At 46.6% G+C, this 18,193-nt stretch overlaps 1 protein-coding gene across 4 annotated transcripts in view; it reads left to right on the forward strand.

Annotated features, from left to right (window-relative positions):
- The window catches only part of CPEB1 (cytoplasmic polyadenylation element binding protein 1), a 277,604-nt gene that overhangs the window by 110,470 nt on the left and 148,941 nt on the right, over positions 1-18,193 (forward strand). For all 4 annotated transcript variants that reach the window (XM_063926337.1, XM_063926334.1, XM_063926335.1 and 1 more), the window contains exon 3: positions 16,520-16,720. In XM_063926337.1, coding sequence (XP_063782407.1) covers positions 16,520-16,720 — 201 coding nt within the window. The remainder of the gene's footprint in view (positions 1-16,519; positions 16,721-18,193) is intronic.

Below are 18,193 nucleotides of genomic sequence, written 5' to 3' on the forward strand. Positions count from 1 at the left end.
TGGTGACCACGGATGCAAGCCTCCGAGGTTGGGGGGCAGTCACACAGGGAAGAAAACTCAGGAAACTTCCCTACACTTAAATTTTCTGGAACTAAGGGACATTTACAACGCCCTGAGTCAAGCAGAACCCCTGCTTCAAAACCAACCGGTTCTGATTCAGTCAGACAACATCACAGCGGTCGCCCATGTAAACCGCCAGGGCGGCACAAGAAGCAGGGTGGCAATGGCAGAAGCCACAAGGATTCTTCGATGGCGGAGAATCACGTGATAACACTGTCAGCAGTGTTCATTCCAGGAGTGGACAACTGGGAAGCAGATTTCCTCAGCAGGCACGACCTCCACCCGGGAGAGTGGGGACTTCATCCAGAAGTCTTCCAGCTGATTGTGAACCGTTGGGAACGGCCACAGGTGGACATGATGGCGTCCCGCCTCAACATAAAGCTAAAAAGAGATTGCGCCAGGTCAAGGGACCCTCAGGCGATAGCTGTGGACGCTCTAGTGACACCGTGGGTGTACCAGTTGGTTTATGTGTTCCCTCTTCCTCTCATACCCAAGGTACTGAGAATAATGAGAGGAGTAAGAACTATACTCATTGTTCCGGATTGGCCAAGAAGAGCTTGGTACCCAGAACTTCAAGAAATGATCTCAGAGGACCCTTGGCCTCTGCCGCTCAGACAGCACCTGCTACTGCAGGGGCCCTTTCTGTTCCAAGACTTACCGCGGCTGCGTTTAACGGCATGGCGGTTGAACACCGGATCCTAAAGGAAAAGGGCATTCCGGAGGAAGTCATTCCTACGCTGATTAAAGCTAGGAAGGATGTGACCACAAAACATTATCACCACATATGGCGGAAATATGTTGCTTGGTGTGAGGCCTGGAAGGCCCCAACGGAGGAATTTCAGCTGGGTCGATTTCTGCACTTCCTACAGTCAGGGGTGACTATGGGCCTAAAATTGGGTTCCATTAAGGTCCAGATTTTGGCTCTGTCGATTTTCTTCCAAAACGACTGGCTTCACTGCCTGAAGTTCAGACTTTTGTTAAAGGAGTGCTGCATATTCAGCCCCCTTTTGTGCCTCCTGTGGCACCTTGGGATCTCAACATGGTGTTGGATTTCCTAAAGTCGCATTGGTTGAGCCACTTAAAACCGTGGAGCAAAAATATTTCACGCGGAAAGTGGTCATGCTGTTGGCCTTGGCTTCGGCCAGGCGTGTATCAGAATTGGCGGCGTCATGTAAAAGCCCTTATCTGATTTTTCATATGGATAGGGTGGAATTGAGGACTCGTTCCCTATTTCTTCCTAAGGTGGTATCAGCGTTTCATTTGAACCAACCTATTGTGGTGCCTGCGGCTACTCGGACTTGAAGGATTCCAAGTTGCTGGACGTAGTCAGGGCCCTGAAAATCTGTTTCCAGGATGGCTAGAGTCAGGAAAACTGACTCGCTATTTATCCTGTATGCACCCAACAAGCTGGGTGCTCCTGCTTCAAAGCAGACTATTGCTCGCTGGATCTATAGCACGATTCAACTTGCGCTTTCTGCGGCTGGACTGCCGCATCCTAAATCGGTTAAAGCCCATTCCACGAGGGAGGTGGGCTCTTCTTGGGCGGCTGCCCGAGGGGTCTCTGCTTTACAGCTTTGCCGAGCTGCTACTTGGTCTGGTTCAAACACATTTGCAAAATTCTACAAGTTTGATACCCTGGCTGAGGAGGACCTTGAGTTTGCTCATTCGGTGCTGCAGAGTCATCCGCACTCTCCCGCCCGTTTGGGAGCTTTGGTATAATCCCCGTGGTCCTTACGGAGTTCCCAGCATCCACTAGGACGTCGGAGAAAATAAGAATTTACTTACCGATAATTCTATTTCTCGTAGTCCGTAGTGGATGCTGGGCGCCCATCCCAAGTGCGAATTGTCTGCAAAACTTGTATATAGTTATTGCCTAACTAAAGGGTTATTGTTATGAGCCATATTCATAACTCATTACTCATACTGTTAACTGGGTATAGTATCACGAGTTGTACGGTGTGGCTGGTATGAGTCTTACCCGGGATTCCAAATCCTTTCCTTATTGTGTCGGCTCTTCCGGGCACAGTTTACCTAACTGAGGTCTGGAGGAGGGGCATAGAGGGAGGAGCCAGTGCACACCAGATAGTACCTAATCTTTCTTTTAGAGTGCCCAGTCTTGTGCGGAGCCCGCTATTCCCCATGGTCCTTACGGAGTTCCCAGCATCCACTACGTACTACGAGAAATAGAATTACCGGTGAGTAAATTCTTATTTCTCTATCGTCCTAGTGGATGCTGGGGTTCCTGAAAGGACCATGGGGAATAGCGGCTCCGCAGGAGACAGGGCACAAAAAGTAAAGCTTTTCCAGATCAGGTGGTGTGCACTGGCTCCTCCCCCTATGACCCTCCTCCAGACTCCAGTTAGATTTTTGTGCCCGGCCGAGAAGGGTGCAATTCTAGGTGGCTCTCATAAAGAGCTGCTTAGAGAAAGTTTAGCTTAGGTTTTTTATTTTACAGTGATTCCTGCTGGCAACAGGATCACTGCAACGAGGGACAGAGGGGAGAAGAAGTGAACTCACCTGCGTGCAGGATGGATTGGCTTCTTGGCTACTGGACATCAGCTCCAGAGGGACGATCACAGGTACAGCCTGGATGGTCACCGGAGCCGCGCCGCCGGCCCCCTTGCAGATGCTGAAGTAAGAAGAGGTCCAGAATCGGCGGCTGAAGACTCCTGCAGTCTTCTAAAGGTAGCGCACAGCACTGCAGCTGTGCGCCATTTTCCTCTCCGCACACTTCACACGCAGTCACTGAGGGTGCAGGGCGCTGGGGGGGGGCGCCCTGGGAGGCAAATGAAAACCTATTAAAAGGCTAAAAATACCTCACATATAGCCCCCAGAGGCTATATGGAGATATTTAACCCCTGCCTGGATTCACAAAATAGCGGGAGACGAGCCCGCCGGAAAAGGGGCGGGGCCTTTCTCCTCAGCACACGGCGCCATTTCCTCTCACAGCTCCGCTGGTCAGGACGGCTCCCAGGTCTCTCCCCTGCACTGCACTACAGAAACAGGGTAAAACAGAGAGGGGGGGCAAATTTAATGGCAATATTTTGATTTATATAAAGCAGCTATAAGGGAGCACTTATTATAAGGCTATCCCTGTCATATATAGCGCTTTTTTGGTGTGTGCTGGCAGACTCTCCCTCTGTCTCCCCAAAGGGCTAGTGGGTCCTGTCTTCGTGTAGAGCAGGGCTGGCCAAACCAGTCCTCGAGATCTACCAACGGTTCACATTTTCCAGCCCACCTTGCAAGAGCACAGGTGTAGTCATTACTAATTAAGATGTGCTGCATTCATTCCTAACTGACAATTCTACAGATCTCCAGGAGGCCTGGAAAACATGAACTGTTGGTAGATCTCGAGGACCGGTTTGGCCAGCCCTGGTGTAGAGCATTCCCTGTGTGTCTGCTGTGTGTCGGTACGTGTGTGTCGACATGTATGAGGACGATATTGGTGTGGAGGCGGAGCAATTGCCAAATATGGGGATGTCACCTCCTAGGGGGTCGACACCAGAATGGATGCCTTTATTTGTGGAATTACGGGATGGCGTCAACTCGCTTAAGCAGTCGTTTGACGACATGAGGCGGCCGGACAATCAATTAGTGCCTGCCCAGGCGCCTCAAACACCGTCAGGGGCTGTGAAACACCCTTTGCCTCAGTCGGTCGACACAGACCCAGACACAGGCACTGATTCCAGTGGTGACGGTGACAAATCAACCGTATTTTCCAGTAGGGCCACACGTTATATGATTTTGGCAATGAAGGAGGCGTTACATTTAGCTGATACTACAGGTACCACTAAACAGGGTATTATGTGGGGTGTGAAAAAACTACCTATAGTTTTTCCTGAATCAGAAGAATTAAATGACGTGTGTGATGAAGCGTGGGTTGCCCCTGATAAAAAGCTGATAATTTCAAAGAAATTATTGGCATTATACCCTTTCCTGCCAGAGGTTAGGGAGCGCTGGGAAACACCTCCTAGGGTGGACAAGGCGCTAACACGCTTATCTAAACAAGTGGCGTTACCCTCTCCTGAGACGGCCGCACTTAAAGATCCATCAGATAGGAGGATGGAAAATATCCAAAAAAGTATATACACACATGCAGGTGTTATACTACGACCAGCTATAGCGACTGCCTGGATGTGCAGTGCTGGGGTAGTTTGGTCAGAGTCCCTGATTGAAAATATTGATACCCTGGACAGGGACAATATTTTACTGTCGTTAGAACAAATAAAGGATGCATTTCTTTATATGCGTGATGCACAGAGGGATATCTGCACACTGGCATCACGGGTAAGTGCTATGTCCATTTCGGCCAGAAGAGCTTTATGGACGCGACAGTGGACAGGCGATGCGGATTCAAAACGGCATATGGAAGTTTTGCCGTATAAAGGGGAGGAGTTATTTGGAGTCGGTCTATCAGATTTGGTGGCCACGGCTACAGCCGGGAAATCCACCTTTCTACCTCAAGTCACTCCCCAACAGAAAAAGGCACCGACTTTTCAACCGCAGCCCTTTCGTTCCTTTAAAAATAAGAGAGCAAAGGGCTATTCATATCTGCCACGAGGCAGAGGTCGAGGGAAGAGACAGCAACAGGCAGCTCCTTCCCAGGAACAGAAACCCTCCCCGGCTTCTACAAAAGCCTCAGCATGACGCTGGGGCTTCTCAAGCGGACTCGGGGACGGTGGGCGGTCGTCTCAAAAATTACAGCGCGCAGTGGGCTCACTCGCAGGTAGATCCCTGGATCCTGCAGATAATATCTCAGGGGTACAGGTTGGAATTAGAGACAGATCCACCTCGCCGTTTCCTGAAATCTGCTTTACCAACGTCCCCCCTCCGAAAGGGAGACGGTTTTGGAAGCCATTCACAAGCTGTACTCTCAGCAGGTGATAGTCAAGGTACCTCTTCTACAACAAGGGAAGGGGTATTATTCCACTCTATTTGTGGTACCGAAGCCGGATGGCTCGGTAAGGCCTATTCTAAATCTGAAGTCCTTGAACCTGTACATAAAGAAGTTCAAGATGGAGTCACTCAGAGCAGTGATAGCGAACCTGGAAGAAGGGGACTTTATGGTATCCTTGGACATCAAGGATGCGTATCTCCACGTTCCAATTTACCCCTCACACCAGGGGTACCTCAGGTTCCTTGTACAAAACTGTCACTATCAGTTTCAGACGCTGCCGTTTGGTTTGTCCACGGCACCTCGGGTCTTTACAAAGGTAATGGCCGAGATGATGATTCTTCTTCGAAGAAAAGGCGTATTAATTATCCCATACTTGGACGATCTCCTAATAAGGGCAAGGTCCAGAGAACAGCTAGAGATGGGATTAGCACTATCTCAAGAGGTGCTAAAGCAGCACGGATGGATTCTGAATATTCCAAAATCCCAATTAATGCCGACAACTCGTCTGCTGTTCCTAGGGATGATTCTGGACACGGTTCAGAAAAAGGTTTTTCTTCCCGAGGAAAAAGCCAAGGAGTTATCCGACCTGGTCAGGAACCTCCTAAAACCAGGAAAGGTGTCTGTACATCAATGCACAAGAGTCCTGGGAAATATGGTGGCTTCTTACGAAGCAATTCCATTCGGCAGATTCCATGCAAGAATTTTCCAAAGGGATCTGTTGGACAAATGGTCAGGGTCGCATCTTCAGATGCACCTGCGGATAACCCTGTCTCCAAGGACAAGGGTATCTCTTCTGTGGTGGTTGCAGAGGGCTCATCTATTGGAGGGCCGCAGATTCGGCATACAGGATTGGATCCTGGTGACCACGGACGCCAGCCTGAGAGGCTGGGGAGCAGTCACACAAGGAAGAAACTTCCAGGGAGTGTGGTCGAGCCTGGAAAAGTCTCTTCACATAAACATTCTGGAACTAAGAGCAATCTACAATGCTCTAAGCCAGGCGGAACCTCTGCTTCAAGGAAGACCGGTGTTGATCCAGTCGGACAACATCACGGCAGTCGCCCATGTAAACAGACAGGGCGGCACAAGAAGCAGGAGTGCAATGGCAGAAGCTGCCAGGATCCTTCGCTGGGCGGAGAATCACGTGATAGCACTGTCAGCAGTGTTCATCCCGGGCGTGGACAACTGGGAAGCAGACTTCCTCAGCAGACATTGCGCCAGGTCAAGAGATCCGCAGGCAATAGCTGTGGACGCGCTGGTAACACCTTGGGTGTACCAGTCGGTGTATGTGTTTCCTCCTCTGCCTCTCATACCAAAGGTATTGAGAATCATACGGCAAAGCGGAGTAAGAACGATACTAGTGGCTCCGGATTGGCCAAGAAGGTCTTGGTACCCGGAACTTCAAGAGATGGTCACGGACGATCCGTGGCCTCTACCTCTGAGAAGGGACCTGCTTCAACAGGGTCCCTGCCTCTTTCAAGACTTACCGCGGCTGCGTTTGACGGCATGGCGGTTGAACGCCAGATCCTAAAAGGAAAAGGCATTCCAGAAGAAGTCATTCCTACCTTGATTAAGGCAAGAAAGGAAGTCACCGCGAAGCATTATCACCGCATTTGGCGGAAATATGTTGCGTGGTGCGAGGATCGGAGTGCTCCGACGGAGGAATTTCAACTGGGTCGTTTCCTACATTTCCTGCAATCAGGATTGTCTATGGGTCTCAAATTGGGATCTATTAAGGTTCAAATTTCGGCCCTGTCAATATTCTTCCAAAAAGAATTGGCCTCAGTCCCTGAGGTCCAGACTTTTGTCAAAGGAGTACTGCATATACAGCCTCCTGTGGTGCCTCCGGTGGCACCGTGGGATCTAAATGTAGTTTTAGATTTCCTCAAATCCCATTGGTTTGAACAACTAAAAAATGTGGATTTGAAATATCTCACATGGAAAGTGACTATGTTACTGGCCCTGGCTTCCGCCAGGAGAGTATCTGAAATGGCGGCTTTATCTTATAAAAGCCCTTATTTAATTTTCCATTCGGATAGGGCAGAGCTGCGGACGCGTCCGCATTTTCTCCCTAAGGTGGTATCAGCGTTTCACCTGAACCAGCCTATTGTAGTGCCTGCGGCTACAAGCGACTTGGAGGACTCCAAGTTGTTGGACGTTGTCAGAGCTTTAAAAATATACATTTCAAGGACGGCTGGAGTCAGAAAATCTGACTCGCTGTTTATACTGTATGCACCCAACAAGTTGGGTGCGCCTGCTTCTAAGCAGTCGATTGCTCGTTGGAGTTGTAACACAATTCAACTTGCACATTCTGTGGCAGGCCTGCCACAGCCTAAATCTGTTAAGGCCCATTCCACAAGGAAGGTGGGCTCATCTTGGGCGGCTGCCCGAGGGGTCTCGGCATTACAACTCTGCCGAGCAGCTACGTGGTCAGGGGAGAACACGTTTGTAAAATTCTACAAATTTGATACCCTGGCAAAAGAGGACCTGGAGTTCTCTCATTCGGTGCTGCAGAGTCATCCGCACTCTCCCGCCCGTTTGGGAGCTTTGGTATAATCCCCATGGTCCTTTCAGGAACCCCAGCATCCACTAGGACGATAGAGAAAATAAGAATTTACTTACCGATAATTCTATTTCTCGTAGTCCGTAGTGGATGCTGGGCGCCCATCCCAAGTGCGGATTATCTGCAATACTTGTACATAGTTATTGTTAACTAATTCGAGTTATTGTTTAGGGAGCCATCTTTCAGAGGCTCCTCTGTTATCATACTGTTAACTGGGTTTAGATCACAAGTTGTACGGTGTGATTGGTGTGGCTGGTATGAGTCTTACCCGGGATTCAAAATCCTCCCTTATTGTGTACGCTCGTCCGGGCACAGTACCTAACTGGAGTCTGGAGGAGGGTCATAGGGGGAGGAGCCAGTGCACACCACCTGATCTGGAAAAGCTTTACTTTTTGTGCCCTGTCTCCTGCGGAGCCGCTATTCCCCATGGTCCTTTCAGGAACCCCAGCATCCACTACGGACTCCGAGAAATAGAATTATCGGTAAGTAAATTCTTATTTTTTTTTTATTTTACCCCTACTGTGACCTGTCAGGGAGCTCGATGACTCTCTCTCTCCACCTTAATCACTTTTTAAGGCTTAATACATTTGGGCCTAAATTCCAAATGTGATTAAAATTATATATTTTTTGTTTGTGTGTTTTTTTTTTTTTTTTTACTGCATATTGCCTGTCCCTTTAGATGGGACCATGTGCAATTGTTCCTGTGCTGGGCGCTTGCTAGTTTTCGCACTGATTGTGGCCTAAATAGGCCTGGTTTAGCGGTGCAAAAAAAACTAAACTCCTCCAACTATTGGAAGGGGCTAGAAAGTAGAAAAGCTGGAGTTTTCACACTTCTACTACACCCCCTCGTCCCTCAGGCGGGGACTAACAGAAATAATGGGCGCTCGACCGGAGCAGCAACTGAATTGCTCAGATGCAGGGTGCCCCCCTTCCATGGAGTGTAGCAAAAGTTAGAGGAAAGTGAACTGAGACGCACTTCATTGACTATAGAAATGGGGGTACAGGAATAGTGAGCTGCACACACTGGAGTGTTGCTACTGCAGGTGGACATACAGTGCATGCAATGGTTTGGAAACTGTTCATCCTGCAGGTCTAGGTAGACTATGCCAACCCCCTCCCACCTTTTTCCGGGGATGCGAGGAGAAATCCTGTTGGGTGTCATAGGGCGCTGTATTGAATAGCCTTGGGTGCTAATTCCCAGCGCTATTCAACGCTCTTAAAATTTAATCGAGAAAGTTTAACGAAATGAACGATCTAGTAAATGAAGTGATCGTTCAAAAAATCAAATGTGTAACCTGCTTAACAGTGGTCGACAGGCATTAGGCGACACGTGAAAAGGTTAACTTTTTTTTTTTTTTTCCCCATGTGGGCTGCGATTGGGAATATGTGCCAAGCACAGTGGTAGCAGAGCGTGGCGAGCGAAGTGGTGTATTAATTGGGGTTCCCAGTCACTTTACGGCGTAAACTACACAAACCTTAAAATTGTCGGCCTTTCTCCTTCATCCACTAGGGGGGCACTTGAAGGCATAAGACTGTGGGGTATAGATGGTGATAGATGGAGGCGGCACTTTAAGAATTTAATGTGACTGGCTTCTCCCCCTCTATGCCCCCTCCCCCCCTCCAGACCAGTTTTAGAAATGTGCCCAAGGGAGCCAGCTGTCTCTCTGGGCTGCTCCAGAGTTCAGCTGCTTAATAGTGCAAAAGGAATTTTTCCAAAGAGAACAGATTACTGCGCCTGCCTGCCTGCACCACAGGAGCTAACTGGTGGGACTCTGTCACAGTTGCCCTAAACTGGAGCCATGGTCCCTGGCTACAGGGATCCCAGTCCCTGCGTATTTTCCCCAAAGGAGGTCACCTGACACCGCCTTTTGTGTTTAGCTAAGTGTCAAACCTGGTCAGCATGGCAGTAATTCCGTATTATCCCAGCGCTCTGACTAGCAGAGCGCTGGGTGACACAAGCACAGGACTGTTTATTCTACTGATGTGTTAACATATTGTAGAGGTCCCTCCTGGTACCACAAGAGTGATCTGATTCAGGGTGCCGCCCGCCGCTACAAAAGTCTCTGAGCACTTTTGTTTAAGGGTGCCAATGCCACAGGCAGTGGAAGGGGCGGAGCTCCCAGCAGAACTGCATCTTTCCGTCGGTGTGAGGCGGCGCCGGCTTCAGTTCAGTGTGACTGTCTTCAGCGGCCGCATTATCTATCCCTGCCCTTTCCACGTGCAGTGGGAAGCGGATGCAGCTACACCAGAGGTTCGAGAGGAGTGAGTGCGGGAGGCACAGATTGTGGGGGCATTTTAAGGCACATCTCCCTAAATCACTGGGGGATGCGCAGTCGTGCCTGCGTGGTTTATGCAACAGTGCTATAGAGGCAGATGTGACGCTACTTCCTCTGCAGTTTCCGGTGACTTGCTTTACTACTTTACACTCTTGTCTCTTCTGCATTATCCTGTATACAGTGGCAGGAAAGGGTGCATCATCCAAAGCTTCTCAGAAGCTTTAGACTTGTAAAAAATGTAATGCTAAATTTACGCAGGGATAGTCTGATGTCCCTATATTGTGATACTTGTGAACAGGTTTCTATAGCAGACCTGGTTTCCTCGGAACAAGAGTCCAGCTCAGTTAACCGGGGTTATGTTCGATATATATGCAGAACTGACATTTTCTCGTAAGGATAGAGAGGCTGCTAGTTCACAAAGCCCAGTCCTAACATCCATGTCAGAACCGGCGTGGGCACAAACCTAAGCGAAGTCAGTTGACAGACTTACCAAGGTCATGGGCTCACCAAAGCCTTTTTTTTTTTTTTTTTTTTTACTAATACCTTAACTTCAAAAGAGGTTTTTACCTGCAGTTTTACAGTCTGATGGATCAGACAATGGCAGAGCTTTATGGATCCAACAATGGCAAGCAGACCCAGAGTCTAAGAAGGCAGTTGAGGCCATTCCTTTCACTGGTGAGTTTGTTTGGTCCAGATTTGGACAAACTACTTTCCAAGACGACTGGAGGAAAAGCTATGTTCCTACTGTCAGCCACTCCAGCTCCTCGTAAGACCTACTTGGGCCCATCCTTTCGAGTTCCAAACAAATTTTAAGGAAGGTCCAGAGGTTGAGGTTGTGCCGTTGCGTCAGCCTCTACCAACCAGGAGACCAAGCCTACCACAAAACAGAGTGCATGGACGGGTTTCCCTCCTTCCGGGGGGGATCCCATTGTGGGAGCCCATATACGGAACTTTGGTTATGTCTGGAGGAAGACTTGCTCGGATGTCTGGGTTCAGGAGGTAGTCACCCAGGGCTACAAAATAGACTTCCAATTTCAACCTCCTCCCCGTTTCTTCAGAACAGGTTTGCCAGTTTCTGTACAAAGATGACGTTTTGCAGGAGACCATTCAAAAACAGACATCAGTAATCATTTTGTCCATACCTCATTAACTCAAACAAGGGTTTTACTCCAGCCTATTCGTGGTTCCGAAGCCGGACGGCTGTCAGACCAATCCTGAACTTGAAGTCTCTCAATTCCTTTTTGTTAACGTTCAGATTCAAGATGGACTCCCTTTGGTTATTGCTGGACTAGAGGCGGGAGAGTTCATGGTATCCATAGACATCAAGGATGCCTATTTTCATATTTTCATCTGGACCCCCCCACCAGGAATATCTCCGGTTTGCTATTCAGGATGCGCATTACCAATTCCAAGTCTTGCCCTTCGGCCTGTCCTTGGCTCCAAGGGTATTCAGAGAAAAGTGATGGCAGTTATTGTGGAATTACTGCACACCCAGGGAGTAAATATAATTTCTTACCTCGACGACTTACTGAGCAAAGCTCATTCCAAAGATATCTTGATCAGGGACATTGCTTCAACTTATCAACTATCCAACACTGGTGAATCCTCAGCTTCCAAAAATATCTGCTTCACCACACACAGGATTACATTTCTGGAGATTTTGCACACTGTTCTGCAGCAGATTATCCTCCCTCAGGACAAGATTCACTCAATTCAAACCATGGTGTGACAGGTCCTCCAACATCGCAGAGTTGCTTTACTTATGCATGTCTCCTGGGACGGATGTTGGCTGCCTTCGAGGCTCTACCATTTGGAAGGTTTCACTCCAGGGTGTTCCAATTGGACCACCTGTCCCAATGGTTAGGATCACATCTGTTCCTTCACCAGAGTACAGCTCGCTCCCAAAACTCTGTATTCCCTTCTTTGGTGGACCATATAGCCCAACCTGTCAAAGGGCAGATGGTTCGCAATCTCAAACTGGGTTCTTTCTACAGATGCCAGTTTAAGAGGTTGGGGAGCGGTGACCTTAGATCATTCGTTCCAAGGTCCATGGACTCGGCAAGAGGCAGCATTGCCTATCCACATTCTTGAACTAAGTGCAATCTACAATGCTTTCCAGTTAGCTTTTCCTTTATTGCAGAATCGAGCTGTGTCCAATCGGACAACTCCACTGCCGTGGCTTACATAAATCGACAGGGAGACACTCGCAGCAGAGCGGTGGTGAGAGGTTTTGCGTGTTCTCCTGTGGGGCTAAATCTTCTGTAGAGGTGATATCTGCTGTGTTCATTTTGGGTGTCTACAACTGGGAGGCAGATTACCTCAGTTGCAAGGATTTCCACCCGGGAGAATGGGAACTCAATCACCAAGTTTTCAAACAACTGGTGAATCGCCCCAATTCATGACCTCTTCCACTACGAGAGGATCTGCTACTTCAAGGCCCTTTCGTCTAACCAGACTTAAGGCGCTATGTTTGACGGCTTGGCTGTTAAAATGGCAATTCTGAGGAATAAAGGTTTTTCTACGATTGTTCCGGTTGTGATTCAGGCCAGGAAGGAAGTTAACATTATTACCGGATCTGGAAAGCATACTTTACTTGGTGCGAGACTTGTAATGTGTCCCCTACATCATTGAAGATGTCCAGACTGTTTGTTTTTCCTTCATTCTGGATTTGCATCAGGCCTGTGTTTGGGCTCGTTGAAAGTACAGGTGTCAGCGCTTTCCATCTTTTTCCAGAAGAAGCTGGCCCAGATACTGGAAGTGCAGACCTTGTTCTTTGACTCTGCTCATCTTGCTTCCAAACAGACGCTATCATGTTAGGTTCGATTTTTTTACTATTTGGTTAAGCTTATGTGGCTTAATCACAACAGCTTCACCCATCTTTCTGCCCCCTCTACTAGGTCAGTACCTCATGGGCGGCTGCCAGGGGGAGTCCCATTGACCCACTTATGTAGGGCAGCTACTTGGTCAGGCCGGAATACTTTTTCTTAAGTTTTAACTGTTTGATCCATTTGCCACTTCAACCTCTGAATTTGGTTGTGCGATTTTGCAGGGTTCTCAGCACTCTCCCGCCCAACAAGGGAGCTCTGGGACGTCCACACGGTCTTGAGCCTTCCGGTGTCCCCTAGTGGATGAAGGAGAACTGGATTTTGGTACTTGCCACTAAATCCCTTTCTTTGATTCCACAGGGGACACTGGAACGCCACCCAGAGCTTCTTTCCTGCTGTATTGTATGCTACTTATCATTTTGTAGTGACTGTTATGCACATATACATGTTGGTATATTCTCCATTTACCTGGTTTTATAGTTGCCTTTCTGGTTTCATGTTCTGTTACCTTCAATTCACCACCTGTCATCTGGTCTTCCGTCTCTCCTCTGGCTCAATTTTTCTAACTGGTCTGGAGGGGAGCCATAGAGGGGAAGGAGCCAGTCACTTTATTAAAGTGCCAGCTCCATCGATCACCTTCTATACCCCACGGTCTTAAGCCTTCCAGTGTCCCCTTTGGAATCTGAGAAAAGGATTTACCGGTAAGTACCAAAATCCAGTTGTTGTTTTTTTGCAATGTCTGTCTGCCTTGTGCGTATTTACTTTTTGGGGTAGATAGTCACTGACCTTTTCCAAGTCGTCTTAGCCATACCCCTTAACAGTATATTGCAAAGTGAATTTACTAAAAGCAGCAAATGCAATGTGAGCTCACATTGCAACACTGAATGAGAAGGCTGTACAGGTTGAGTATCCCATATCCAAATATTCCGAAATATGGAATATTCCGAAATACGGACTTTTTTGAGTGAGTGAGATAGTGAAACCTTTGTTTTTTGATGGCTCAATGTACACAAACTTTGTTTAATACACAAAGTTATAAAAATATTGTATTAAATGACCTTCAGGCTGTGTATAAGGTGTATATGAAACATAAATGAATTGTGTGAATGTACACACACTTTGTTTAATGCACAAAATTATAAAAAATTGGCTAAAATGACCTTCAGGCTGTGTGTATAAGGTGTATATGTCACATAAATGCATTCTGTGCTTAGATTTAGGTCCCATCACCATGATATTTCATTATGTTAGGCAATTATTCCAAAATACGGAAAAATCCGATATCCAAAATACCTCTGGTCCCAAGCATTTTGGATAAGGGAGACTCAACCTGTATTTGGAATGGAACAAACAGAAATGGTGTAAAAGAATCCCACTGAGTGCCTTTCACCAGTCATATGGTAAACAAAAGGTATACAATACGCTCCTTATTCGTCAATTTCTCCTCGCAGTATCCCGTCAAATAGCATGTGAGGAAAAAACAGAGCAAATCATGTGCAGAAACATAACACTTTAATTCCACATAATATACGTTAAGCAGAAACTCCAATTGGTCTGGATGCTGAAGTACAGAACAATTACCAGAGGCAATGTGAACCGGCCTAGGTCAATTCAAACAAAGATTTTGAATATCACCAATTTACTCCCGGGTAGGTAATCTGGGAAAGTCTCACTCCAGCAAGAGGTCAGCTCCAACAGTCCACAGGCCCAGCATGAGTCCAGAGATAGTCCAAAGATAGCTAACGTGTTTCGACCCTATTCCTTGGGTCTTTATCAAGGCAATGAATTTGAAAGTTCTTCACTGGGTTTAAAAACCCTTTCTATCCAGTAATAATCCTTCAAGCACAAGTGTGACTCATTACAATGGTGATATCACCACGGTTGTCATGGCAACCTTATCTCAATGCCTCCATCTGACAACTTCCGCCGGATATAGCACTAAACTGGATCCCCTCCAGATCCTTAAGGTCCGTGGGAACTCAGCTACTGATGGAAATTAAACTATCCACCTGTAGCTATGGTGACTGCACTGATGTGCGTCACGTCACTTCCAGGGTCTGGCTGCTGTAGTACGGAGACTCGCAGCCTCTCGATCGTCATGGCAAACGCCGGGAGGGCACAAGTTAAATCCCTTCCGGAATTAAGCTATTGTACGGTGGAGGTCTGTAGTGTCGTGGTCGTCGGTACAGTGACTCTCGTCATATCACGTCACTACCGGAATCCTGGGTTTCTTGCAGTGACGTGATGACGCTCGCCACTGTCATGACGCACATCAGCGCCGTCACCATATCTACAGGGGGATAGTTTAATTTCTATGAGTAGCTGAGTTCCCGCAGACCTTAAGGATCCGGAGGGGATCCAGTTTAGTGCTATATCCGGCGGGAGTTATGTCACATGGAGGAATTGTTGAGAGAAGGTCGCTATGACAACTGTGGTGATGTCACCATTGCAATGAGTCACGCTTGTGCTTGGAGGATTATTATTGGATAGGAGGGGTTTTTAAACCCAGTGAAGAACTTTCAAATTAATTGCCTTGATAAAGTCCCAAGGAATAGGGTTGAAACGCGTTGGCTATCTCTGGACTCCTGCTGGGCCTGTGGACTGTTGGAGCTGACCTCTTCTGGAGTGAGACTTTCCCAGATTACCTACCCGGGAGTAAACTGGTGATATTCAAAATCTGTTTGAACTGACCTATGCCGCTTCACATTGCCTCTGGTAATTGTTCTGTACTTCAGCACCCAGACCAATTGGAGTTTTTTTTTATTTTTTTATCTGCTTAATGTATATTCTGTGGAATTAAAATGTTATGTTTCTGCACATGATTTGCTCTGTTTTTCCTCACATGCTGTTTGACAAATATTTGACTGGATACTGTCTGAGGAGAAACTGACGAATAAAGAGCGTTTGTATATCTTTTGTTTACCATGTGACTGTGGTGAAAGGTGCTCAGTGGGATTCTTTTACACCGTTTCTCTGTTTGTTCTAGTCACTATTGGGGTGTATGTGTAGAGACACCCACTTGATGTATTTATTCTATAGAGCTGCCTTAGTGTCTTTGCGCAGTTTTTGGATTATCAAAATAATTTTTTCACATTCTGTATTTGGAATGCCATACTTCATGCAGATTAAACTGCAGTTTCAAATATTTCTAGAAACCACTTGTAATCTTCCAACTATAGATACTTGTGTTTTGGCATAAATTTAGTGCCAAAAATGCTTCTGTAATAAAGGGGTTGTTACATACTTGATATAAATGACCTGATCTTTGACCAGGGTGTATTGTAGAGCCTGTCGTGGGACTAACCAACTTCATCTGGCACATGAGAGAGAGAGAGACACTTGTACAAATTTCTAAAATGTTGTATGTAGTCATGAAGATTAGGGCACAAAACATTTTAATATGGTCTAAAATCCATTCATCAGACTGAACCTCAGAATTAGTGATCATTACAGTAGCTCAATGACCAGGCTCTCTGTCTATATTCCAAGCAGATTATGCTAGCACAATGGTGAAGCCCTATGTTGCTGCTGCTGATTCAGGCTTGGAGTCTATCCAGGATGATGCGTGGGAGGGGTGCTGGGAGAGGGATGAAGGCAGGGCCACTGGAAGCAAAGTGTCTGCATCTATGTGCGCAGGAGTCTCTGCTCATTTTATCTTGACAGCTGCAGAGTCTATATCAGACCTTCTGAATCTAATTTTCTCCCTGATGCCTCCATATGATGCAAAAACAAGTGTTGCTTGCTGAAATATTTATGTAGCAAGCAAGGCAGAATTGGGGTGTGGGTAATGCAGTGCTTTAGTTACATAGCAGTGGGTGCTACCTGCTGCAGGTGGAAGTTGTTTAATGTCTAATAGATCCAGTACATAAAAGCATTTGTTTTTTACATTTATTTTGAGCAGAGTTTCCAGATACAGAGGGAGCAACAGCAAGCAGGATGCTCTTCCCTACATCACATGATCAGTCGCCCCGTGGCCTTCCTGATACAAACGATTTGTGCCTTGGTTTGCAGTCTCTTAGCCTCACTGGCTGGGACAGACCGTGGAGCACTCAGGACTCTGAGCTTTCTGGGCAATCCAGCACTCCGTCAGCTGCCCAGTCAGGTAAGGCAGTTGGGATTGGGGACTGGACCTTCTAATGTAATTATTGCAATGCAGCACCTTGCCATTAAAATAACATTACCTTAGGAAACTCTAATCCTTTAATTGTCCATAGTTATTGTAAAGTAACTTGCAGTGCCTGTGAGTAATGTGTAAATGCCTGTATTACAATCCTAGGAACTTGTAGGAACAAGTGCCAATGCATAAACTGTTTTTGACTATCCACCAGGTGACATAAAAGCCTGGTGATGATTGTTACTCCCTTTGTTTAAGGAATCTAGTTCTTGAGTCAAATGCTACAGCTAATGTTTCACTGCTGCTTTATTTTGAGAATGTGTCACTGTATGAACAGTTCCGGTCCATATTGTATAGCTTATAACTTGGCGTGTTTCTGTAGTAATTAGTGGGCACCATAGCAACTATAACTTGTATCCCTTAAACAGGTCGGGGACCTGCATAATTGCATAATGTACTTGTCTTGTGCAGAGGGAATCTCTGCTTTTATTTATTTTTTTAATGAAGTTTTAGCTCACATCCTGTCATGTCTTACGACCCTTACAAGGTTCTAATTAATTTATTCAGAAATAAGGAGAGGTTAGCCAAATGTGTTACATGATATGGTTTTGCCCTATTCAGCCTTACTCTGGGGCATTGCACCTATTTCCCCTGCTTGATCTAAGTGCTCTGTATCCACCGCTGGCTAAACTGGGAGTAATCTGACCATGTGACTGCTTGTGTGATCTCCTGATGCTGAATCACTCTAGTCTGTTTTGGAGAGATGTCAGACAGCTCTTTATTCTGTACTAGATAATAACTAAAACTGCAGTAACAAGGTATTTATTAAATATAGGTGACATAAGTGTTAGTGAATTCAAATGAGTTTCGTAGATTTTCTGAACTAAGGAGTAATCCTACACTAGTTTTCAGACAAGGTTAGTTGCTATAATCTTAATGGCTATTAGGGGTTTATTTAATTGATGGATCCTCTCCGACAGAGGATCCGACACCTCCCTATTCAATGCTGGCCAGAAACGGACAGCATTTCGACAGATGCAGATTTGACTTGATCACAAGTCATATCTGCATCAGTGGCAAACTGTCAAACAGCCACCTTTTTGAAAAACACGTGTATCGACGAGTAACTTGCAGATCCAGGTGTTTTCCGACAAGTGCTGTTTTTTTTTCTTTTCCAGACACTCAAAAAAAACTGCACTTTCATTGAATAGGTCAAATGCAAATTAGAACTGAAACTATCAAAGTGCCGTTTTTCCAACTGTCTGAAAAATCTGCATGACGGTGTGAGGAAACTTCATTACTGTATATGGAGTTGATCTTTATCGACTGCATACAATGATGTGAAACAAAGACTGCTGTGGCCAAATTATGGCCCAGATGTATTAAGCCTTAAAAAGTGGTAAAGTGAAGACTGATAGACTGTATTCAAACTGGACAAGGGGTTAACCCAAGCTACGGGAG

The sequence above is a fragment of the Pseudophryne corroboree genome, chromosome 6 (assembly GCF_028390025.1).
Source record: "Pseudophryne corroboree isolate aPseCor3 chromosome 6, aPseCor3.hap2, whole genome shotgun sequence".
In the NCBI taxonomy this organism is placed as follows: Eukaryota; Metazoa; Chordata; class Amphibia; order Anura; family Myobatrachidae; genus Pseudophryne; species Pseudophryne corroboree.